General features: G+C 34.8%; 2 protein-coding genes across 3 annotated transcripts in view; both read left to right on the plus strand.

Annotated features, from left to right (window-relative positions):
- dnm1a (dynamin 1a) overlaps positions 1–11,187 on the plus strand; it is a 582,590-nt gene that overhangs the window by 333,516 nt on the left and 237,887 nt on the right. The window lies entirely within an intron of this gene.
- gng10 (guanine nucleotide binding protein (G protein), gamma 10) lies at positions 1,048–10,422 on the plus strand. Its single transcript, NM_001205026.2, is given in 3 exon segments — positions 1,048–1,258; positions 4,208–4,340; positions 10,143–10,422. Coding segments are annotated over 2 exon segments (207 nt in total). The 5' UTR covers positions 1,048–1,177; the 3' UTR covers positions 4,334–4,340; positions 10,143–10,422.

Genomic DNA, 11,187 nt, shown 5'->3' on the forward strand with positions numbered 1-11,187 from the left:
GGTGCTCCGGTTTCCCCTACAGTCCAAACACATGTGGTACAGGTGAATTGGGTAGGCTGAATTGTCCGTAGTGTATGAGTGTGTGTGTGGATGTTTCCCAGAGATGGGTTGCAGCTGGAAGGGCATTCGCTGTGTAAAAACTTGCTGGATAAGTTAGCGGTTCATTCTGCTGTGGCGACCCCAGATTAATAAAGGGACTGAGCCGACAAGAAAATGAATGAATGAATCATCTGTTATGCACGTTTCTCTGTATATCCTATACATGTGGTTGAATTGACAATAAAGCTTTGACTTGACTTTGACTAAATGACATCCTCACCGCTGTTACTAAAGGAACTTTCTTTCTCAATATACACAAATTTAGAGAACAACATGTTAGGTGAGGATATTTTGTGTAATGTCTTTAAATTAATTCCTCTTAAACTTTAAAAATAATAATAAATGAGCAGTTTTCCATATTTTGTGGTTTATTGTTTTTCTTTTTCTTTCTTCCAACATCTTTAAAAGTTGGAAAGTGACTTTTATGAACAAGTTTAATAGTTTAAAGTTTTATATAATCTGGGTTGGTGTTGCATATTACGCAACAAAACCTGCCAGTACATTTTCTTTACAGACTTATTTCCCTCTATATATGATTTTTTATGCATTATATTACAATAAACCACTAAAATGTCAATAAAAGTCACTTTGTTAAACTGTAGAGTTGAATTATCAACATCACAAGTGGACAGAGCAGAGATTAACATCCCATAATGCTATTTACAATCGGAAATAAACACGTGTGAATCACTAAATACGAAAACTGTTCATTAATAAATATTTTTTACAGTGTACTTTATTAGAAATAGTTACAATATGTGTTCAGTAGCAGCCTGCCATGCTTTCTTCCAGTTAACCTCTGTTAATATGGAATTCCAATACAAGTTTACTCTTTGAATCACTCATTTTAGCCAAATAAATGTCTAAAGTTATATGAAATTTTGATTTTGCGCATCCACCCCACGCTCACGACCACGCCCTTACCCACGCCCACTACAAGCCGCGCCTACCACCACGCCCCCGCTGCTCCTCTGTGTGTGTCCGCAGATCAACCGTCCGTCTCACACATGAATCTGACGATCACCAGAAACGCTTAATTTCTTCTTTGCTGAGGAAAATATTGACATTAATCTTCATAATGTCTTCAAACTCCAACCTGACGACCCTGAGACGGAGTGTGGAGCAGCTTAAACTGGAGGCCAGCGTGGAGAGAATCAAAGTAAGACACCAAAACATCTCTCATATATACAGCTAATTCAGTGTACAGGGATGTACAGTAACTCAAAACAAACTTTCAGTGGAGCTGTTGTGTTTCGATCATCAAATTAGCACACTATTACTCGATGATAGTCACAGTTCTGCTGTTTGTTTGTCTATTATAATATATTGACTGTCGTAAACATTTACAACTAACAAAATTGAGTGTACGTGGGTGTTTTATACAATATTATAATAAATGTGTTGCTGAATATGAATGTATAACTTCATAATTTGAAATATATGTTGACGATGCCTCTGCTAATTGTTTCAGATTCACATATTTCTACATTGTTGTTGTTGTTATTATTAATATTATATTAATATTGTCACCAAAACACCAATTTTTGTTATATTTATAAAACCTGATAATTATAGTTAGGAACTGGTTAAAAACATGAACTAAATCTGGCATATTTACTTGTTGGACATAAATGTAATATCAAATAATGTGTGCTTAGTGTCCTTTTTAAGTAAAAATATATATTTTAAATTATTATTATTTAATTAATAATAATGAAAAGAAGATTAAAAAAATATTATTATCAGTAGCAGTAGTGGTATTTTATTATTATTAAATTAAAATAAAAAATAGTTACCATCATTACAAACAGACAGCAGTTAGCCGTAATGATGCTAATTTGAATTAATGTGTGCCTTGTGTGCTTTATGAAATTAAAACAAATATAATTATTTAATTAATCATATGAATAATAAGAAAAATATTGTTTTTATTTTTATTATTATTATTATTTCAGTATTAGTAGTATTTTATGACTATTAAAATAAAATTAAAATACATTAATTTTTCAACATTGCAAAAACACAGCAGTAAACCATAATAACGCTAATAATGCTGTGTGTGTCCTTTTTAAAATAAAAATAAATATTTTATAATTTATGTATTAATAATTTAATTAATAATACTTATAATGGGTGACACAGTGGCTCAGTGGTTAGCACTGTTTCCTCACAGCAAGAAAGTGGCTGGTTCCAGTCCCGACTGTGTTAGTTTTCATTTCTGTGTGGAGTTTGCATGTTCTCCCCGTGTTGGCGTGGGTTTCCTCCAGGTGCTCCGGTTTCCCCCACACAAGTCCAAACACATGCTGGTATAGGTGAATTGAATAAGTTAAATTTGCTGTAGTCTATGAGTGTGTGAATGAGTGTGTATGGGTGTTTCCCAGTGTTGGGTTGTGGCTGGAAGGGCATCCGCTGTGTAAAACATATGCTGGATAAGTTGGTGGTTCATTCCGCTGTGGCGAGCCCTGATTAATAAAGAAAATGAATGGATGAATAATTGGGCGATACGGTGGCTCAGTGGTGAGCACTGTGGCCTCACAGCAAGAAGGTCGCTGGTTCAAGCTCCAGCTGGGTCCGTTGGTGTTTCTGTGTGGAGTTTGCATGTTCTCCTCCGTGTTGGCGTGGGTTTTCCCCCACAGTCCAAACATATGCGCTATAGGGGAACTGATGAACTAAAAGTGTGTGTGTTAATGAGTGTGTATGGATGTTTCCCAGTGCTAAGTTGCAGCTGAAAGGCTAAATGTAAAACATTTCGTCACCTTGTATTTATAAGGTTCTCTCTGCGTTCTGAATAATGATATTGAGTCTTAAAGTTTTTGCATTCCATAGCAAACAGTGTGTGTGACAGTGTGTGTGTAACATTTGTTTTTTAAATAAACAGTCTTAAAATGAAAACATCTTAAAAAAAACATCCCATAATGTAAATAAGTTGTCATTTAATTAGAATATGTCAATAGCTCAATTTTGAAAAAAATGTCAGATAGAAACTTATAATTCTTAGGTGACGATATGCTGGATTAGTTGGCGGTTCATTCCGCTGTGGCGACCACTCATGAATAAAGGAACTCAGCTGAAGGAAAATTAATGAATGAATGATAATAATAATAATAAGAAGAGCAACAACAACATGAAAAATAGTATTATTATTAGTAGTAATAGTATTTAATTATTGTTAAATTAAATTAAAATGAATTTCCAACATTGCAAAAACACAACAGTAAACCATAATACCGTAATAATGCTTTTTGACTAAAGATAAAGATTTTGTATGATTGTTTCCGAATTTTGTGCAATAGAGGAAAAACACGAGAAGAATTCCCCACATGTTGATGCTCTCTTCTGTTTGATTTGTGCTCATGTGGGGTTTATAATGTCAAGGACAGCAGAAAACTAAATTAATAATATAGTTTAAATAATAAATGTACAGCTGAAGTCAGAATTACTCGCTCTCCTGTGAGTTTCTTTTCTTTTTTCCAAATATTTCCCAAATAACAGATTCAGGAAATGTTCACAGTATTTCCTCTCATATTTGTTCTTCTGGAGAAAGTCTGATTTGTTTTATTTCGGCTAGAATAGAAGCAGTTTTTAATTGTTTTAAAGTCATTTTAAGGTCAATATTATTAGCACCCTTCAGCAATATCAGTGTTGGATTGTCTCCAGAACAGACCACTGTTTTACAGTGACTTGCCTAATTACCCTAACTTTACCCTAATTACCCTAGTGAAGCCTTTAAATGTCACTTTAAGCTGTATAAAAGTGTCTTGAAGAATATCTAGTCTAATATTATTTACTGTCATCACGGCAAAGAGAATTGCCAGAGATGGGTTGTGGCTGGAAGGGCATCCGCTGCGTAAAAACGTGCTGGATAAGTTGGCGGTTCATTCCGCTGTGGTGACCCTAGATTAATAAAGGGACTAAGCCGACAAGATAATGACTAAATGAATGGCAAAGAGAAAATAAATCAGTTATTAGAAATGAGTTATTAAAACTATTATGATTAGAAATCTAATTTGAGCTCTCTTCACATTTCACTTTGGCTTTAAAGGAGCCTTACAGTTGTCAAAAACATTAAATAAGTTATAAAACCAGCTGTGAATGTGTTCGTATGCAGGTTTCTCAGGCCGCAGCAGATCTGCAGGAGTACTGCCTCCAGAACGCCAGTAAAGATGCGCTGCTGGTGGGGCTTCCAGCCGCCAGTAACCCGTTCAGAGAGCCGCGCTCATGCACTCTGCTGTAGACTGAAGGTACACAATAATGCACTGCAGATTTATTTCTAATGCAATGATTCTGTGGTTGACTGTGCTTGCTTTTTTGTTACAAAAATAAAATACAAGTACAGTCTGCATGAAATTTAAATGTACATTGTTTATTATGCTATAGTTTTTATTCTAGTAATCTTTAATTAAAATCTGACCATCTGCTTCTGTTCTCGAATGGCAGTCCTTCTTTGAGGACGCTCATTGGGCAAAATATGTTTAGCTCCGCCCCTCCAACCATTATATTTATGTGAGTGACAGATGAGAGGAGGAGCTCAAAAATAAAACCCCGCCCTCTACTCAATATTTAGTTTTAGTTGGAAGTACATCATCACACTGAAATAAAAACCCCGCCCCTCCTCAATATTCAATTTCCTTTAAAAATATGTCCTCATGTTGCAATAAAACCCCGCCCCTACTCAATATTCAGTTTCAGTTAAAAATATGCCCTCATGCTGCAATAAAACCCCACCCCCTTATCATTATTCAGTTTCAGTTGGAAATACATCATCATACTGAAATAAAACCTCGCCCCCTACTCAGTATTTAAATTCAGTTGGAAATACATCATCATACTGAAATGAAACCCCGCCCCCCCCCCTCAATATTCAATTTTTAGTTGGAAATACGTCATCACACTGAAATAAAACCCCGCCCCCTACTTAATATTCATTTTCAGTTAAACTTATGTCCTCATGCTGCAATAAAACCCCGCCCTGTTCTCAGTATTCAGTTTCAGTTGGAAATACATCATCATAATGAAATAAAACCCCGCCCCCTACTCAATATTCAGTTTCAGTTGGGAATTCGTCATCATAGTAAAAAATAAAACCCCGCCCCCTACTCAATATTCAAATTTACTTGGAAATGCGTCATCATATTGAAATGAAACCCCGCCCCTACTCAATATTCAATTTCAGTTGGAAATAGGTCATCAGACTGAAATAAAACCCCACCACGTACTCAATATTCAGATTCAGTTGGAAATGCATCATAATAAATGAAACTCCATCTCTAATCAGTATTCATTTAAAGCTGTAAATACATCATCATAGTGATATAAACCCCGCCCCTAATCAATATTAAGATTCAGTTGGAAATATGTCATTACACTGAATTAAAAACCCGCCCCTCCTTGATACTCATTTCCAGTAAAAATTTGTCCTTATGCTGCAATAAAACCCTGCTCTCTACTCAATATTCAATTTCAGTTGGAAATACATCATTGTACTGGAATGTAACCCCGCCCCCTACTCAATAATCAGTTTCAGTTTAGAAATATGTCTTCATACTGAAATAAAACCCCGCCCCATACTCAATAATCATTTTCAGATGGAAATACGTCATCATACTGAAATAAAACACCGCCCCCTACTCAATATTCAGTTTAAGTTAGAAATACGTCATCAAACTGAAATGAAACCCCGCCCCCTACTCAATATTCAGTTTCAGTTGACCCAAATATTTAAATACTAAATAATTCAAACTGTTAATAAACACTAATTCATATTAAAATAACTCAAATTTTGGTGCGGGCACTTTTGTTGTCAAATGCGAGAGTGTGAGTGTCTATTACAGCAGTCTACAGTGTGTTCTCAACAGTGTTTATGACAATGCCATGATTATTTGTGAGCTCATTTGTGTGTGTGTCCTGAGGCGGCGTGCAGCTTCTTTTACTATTCAAATACAAACTCATTTCACCCTCTGATTCTCCATAGTCATACACGCAGCTGTGTGGCACATTATTTTTAGCCTGCAGCGCTGGACTTGCATCCGGAGAGCTGTTTGGCAGGCCTGATCCACTCTTTTACATCAACAGGAAGTTGGCTTTAGAGGAATGAGGATAAAACAGGAAGTCCAGCAACGAATGCAAAGAAAAGCAGTTTGTACTTTGCATTATGCAACTGTTTTTATCTAATAATCATGCTTTATTGTCTTACTGGGACAGTTCACCCAAAAAGATAGTTGCAAATCTTTATAACCAAAAAGAAGATATTTTGAAGAATGTTGCAATCTAGTAGTCGTTGAATATGAAAGTATTATCATATAGTAAAATAATATTTTATTCCAGTGTGATGACGTATTTCCTACTGAACTGAATATTGAGTAGGGATGGGAGTTTATTTCACTTTGATGACTTATTTTCAACTGAAACTGAATATTGATTAGGGGGCGGGGTTTCTTTTCAGTATGATGATGTATTGCCAACTGAAACTGAATACTAAGTAGGGGGCGGGGTTTTATTTCAGTATCATGACCATAGACTGTAAAATATATGGTCGTAGTATCCGTGACGTCACCCATAGGTTTCTGAAGAGCGCAAAAGAAGCCACAAGTAGGCGTGGCCAACCGTCGCCATTTTGGTCACGCGTCATCACACCCACGGCGGGATACCAAACATGGGCAAAGAGGCGGAGAGTGAGCGGAGCTACAGACACCTGCTAGCATTTAGCTTGGACCTGGTTCAGACACACTTTACTTTGGGAGAACGCTTAATACTTTATCACCTGCGACTCGTTTGTGTTCTGACCACTTGTGCTTGGTTGTACACTATAATCAATAAAGTGTTTAGACTTTTAAAAACACTGCTGTAATACTTTGAGCCACTAAACATTGTTCTTATGACGTTTTTCAACAGGAGGAAAACGCAAATTACATCCAAACACTTCAGATATAGTCTGTGTTAGTTACTGTAAGACTATTGATGAAATCCAGCTTAACACTGTATGACAACGCTTCAGATGACTGATCTACAGCCTACAGCTAATCAATCTGACAGATTCTGCAGTGCATTACAGCTCTAAATATAAACCATAAATGATCTTAAATAAAACAAATACATGTATAGAGATGGTAGATAAGTAAATAACTTTACTCACATGGGAAACGGAGGCCACGTGAATGGTTTGTGAGCACAATAACGTGCACTCAGCATGACATTCCATCAAATAAGTGTAGGAAACAAGTTCAAAATGCAGTTGACTGTGTAAAGCCACATAAAACAACACAGAAATACGATAAATATGCAGAGTTCAGTGGCTAATCTGCCGAATTCAGCTGAGGTGACGTGACGGCGACCAGCGAGACCTAGCTGTCACTCAAGTGGCCACGCCCTTAATTATGCAAACTTAATATAACTTAATATAAAAGAAACGGATGAGTTATAAAAAAATTCACCCCCCTCACAGTTGTCATGAAGGGTAATATTAGCTGTGTTAACCTAAATCTTTTTTTGTAGCAGGCTGTAAACACCTTTATTTCTGCTGTAAAGTCGGCCATTCTAACAGTGGGCTCAATTGAAATTTGCTCTGTTTTGGAGCCAGGAGCGGCCAGGACTAGCGGAATTTCGGATGAATTGCAGTTTTAGTTACTTCCGTATTGGCTTCCTGAGGGAGAGCGGGAGGTTGCCGCTTGATCATGACGTATTTCCAGCTGAAATTGAATATTGAGTAGGGGGCGGGGTTTTATTTCAGTATGATGATGTATTTCCAACTGAAACTGAATATTAAGTAGGGGGCGGGGTTTTATTTCAGTGTATTTCCAGCTGAAACTGAATATTAAGTAGGGGGCGGGGTTTTATTTCAGTATGATGATGTATTTCCAACTGAAACTGAATATTGAGTAGGGGGCGGGGTTTTATTTCAGTATGATGATGTATTTCCAACTGAAACTGAATATTGAGTAGGGGGCGGGGTTTTATTTCAGTATGATGATGTATTTCCAACTGAAACTGAATATTGAGTATAGGCAGAGTTTTATTTCAGTATGATAATGTATTTTCAACTGAAACTGAATATTGAGTAGGGGGCGGGGTTTTATTTCAGCATGATGATGTATTTCCAGCTGAAACTGAATATTGGGTAGGGGCGGGGTTTTATTCCAGCATGATGACATATTTTTAACTTTAAATGAACTGAATATTAAGTAGGGGGTGGTTTTTTATTTCAGTCTGATAATGTATTTCCAACTGAGACTGAATATTGAAGGCGGAGTTTTAGTTCTGTACGATGATGTATTTTCAACTGAAAATTAATATTGAGTAGGGGGTGTTTTTTTTTTTAGTATGATGACATATTTCCAGCTGAAACAGAATATGATGCAGCAGTTGGTCTAACGTCTTAAAGGGGTGTGGCTTAACATATTTTGCCAACACAGGGAGAACATGCAAACTCCACACAGAAACGCCAACTGGCCCACCCTAGACTCAAACCAGCAACCTTCTTGCTATGAGGTGACTGTGCTAAACCATTGAGCTACCGTGTCGCCCCATATTATATTATATAAAATGGTATAGATGCGTTTTTTTTTTAAATCACAAACAAAATTTAAAAAATACTATTTTACTAAAATATAAATAGCTTAAAGATATTAATATAAGAACAGTAAAGCTATTATAACGTTTTAACACATTTAACATTATACATTAACTCCTCAAAATGCTCATTAAGTTTAATCTTAAATCTTTATTATTTCCACTATCACAAAAGAAAGTATTTTGAAGTATGTTGGAAACTGTTAGCCATTGACAACTATAGTAGAAAAAGACATATTATGATAGTAAGTTCTTACCTGGTTGCAACATTTATCAAAATACCTACTTTTCTGTTCAACAAAAGAAAGAAACTCAAACCGGTTTTAACAAGTGAGTAAACAAGAAGTGTACTGCCCCTTTAAGGGAAAATATTAGACAGTCAGCTAAAAGCAGGATTGAGGAAAGAGTCTGTGGTTCTTCTGCTTTCCTTTGATCCTAAATTTGGTTTTGCATGGGATGTCACAACGCGTGTGTTTTTTCAGGGGATTCAGACACAGAACTGCAATAATAGTTTATCATGCATTGCAAAAAGCCATTTTCCTCCTTATTTTCGGGATTAAGTTTAAATGGGATACAGCTGTGGTTACTCGCATCAATTTAGCCTAATTTATTTGAACCTGTACAACAATAACTAAAATTTTTCATTAAGGTGAAGGTTGGGTTTAGGGTTGGGGTAGGGATAGGGGTAGACGATAATACATACACATCATCTTACTGATATAAAACCCTGGCCCCTGCTGAGTATTCAGTTTCAATTGGAAATGTGTCATCAGACTGAAATAAAACCCCGCCCCCTACTCAATATTCAGTTTCAGCTGGAAATACATCATCATACTGAAATAAAACCCCGCCCCCTACTCAATATTCAGTTTCAGCTGGAAATGTGTCGTCAGACTGAAATAAAACCCCGCCCCTACTCAATATTCAGTTTTAGCTGTAAATACGTCATCATACTGAAATAAAACTCCGCCCCCTACTCAATATTTAGTTTCAGCTGGAAATGTGTCGTCAGACTGAAATAAAACCCCGCCCCCTACTCAATATTCAGTGTGAATTGGAAATATGTCATCATGCTGAAATAAAACCCCACCCCTTAATAGTCAGTTTCAGTTGAAAATGTGTCATCATACTAAAATAATACCCCGCCCCTACTCAATATTCAGTTTCAGTTGGAAATGTCATCATACTGAAATAAAACCCCGCCCCTACTCAATATTCAGTTTCAATTGGAAATGTCATCATACTGAAATAAAACCCCGCCCACTACTCCATTTTCAATTTCAGTCAGAAATGCATCACCATATTGTAATAAACCCCGCCCCTACTCAATATTCAGTTTCATCTGGAAATACAGTATTATCTCCACATATACTGTTCGTATTTATCATAAAGTCAAACTCAACCAGAATAATTTATATGATGATCTGTTTCTTAAAGGTCAAATGTTTATATCTTTATATTCATATGTGTTTTGACAGGAGAGCGGCGGCAGATCAGTGGATCGTGGATCTTTTATAATATGCAACAAACTGAAGGGAAACATGAAGTATATTGAGAATATCAGTGCCTGAAATATCTTCTGCATTTTTCTTGATTCTATGCAATTATTTGAAACAAAAACATTTATATTCATATGATATAGTTTGAGTTTAGCATTTTATTAATGCATATAAATAAATTATTTAAATATATTCTAATCTTTTTGAATGATTCTGTTGTTTTTCTTGATTTAAGTGTGTTAGTTATTGTGTTTTTCGGACTCATGAAAACCATTTGTTAGTAAAAAATTGAAATATTATTAATAAACGTTTAATAATTATTGTAGAAAGATATAAAATGTTTACTTATTTGGTTTACTTTTGCACATGGTTAGGACCTTTATTTTGTTTCCATGAAATCAGCAGGTCTCAGACAGAGGTACAATTTATAAATTAAATTAAATTAAATTAAATTAAATTAAATTAAATTAAATTAAATTAAATTAAATTAATTTGCATAGCAAAATAATTATTTTATAATTAATCTAGGAGGGTGTGATTAATAAAATCTAAATAATTTAGATTACATAAAAAATCTAATAATTAAATTAAATATCAGCATAAATTATTTCTAAAAAATTAAATTTCATAAGAAAACTGTAAAAAATAAAATGTAATTCCATATTAAAATATTGCATATATCAATAACAATTGGAGAGTGTGATTAACAAATTATTATTACACTACTTTTAACTTTTACAAATATTTAATTACATTTTTTTTCTGTAATTAATGAAAAATCTTTTTTCTTTTTCTATTAAAAAACTAAATTAAATACATCGTTCTTATGCAATTGAATATTTAAATTAAATTATATAAATAATAAAATTATGTAATTTAATTTAATTATGTTTTATTGATCACAAGTTAAATAAAATAAATACAAAAGACTCATGAGAGAAAAAAATACTGATTGTGTGCTTCATTTTGATGCTCTTCTTTAAATTTATTTAATTTAATTAATTTTCCTTTGTATTAGTCCCTT

Source organism: Danio rerio, chromosome 5 (genome assembly GCF_052040795.2).
Source record: "Danio rerio strain M-AB ecotype USA chromosome 5, GRCz13ab, whole genome shotgun sequence".
NCBI lineage: Eukaryota > Metazoa > Chordata > Actinopteri > Cypriniformes > Danionidae > Danio > Danio rerio.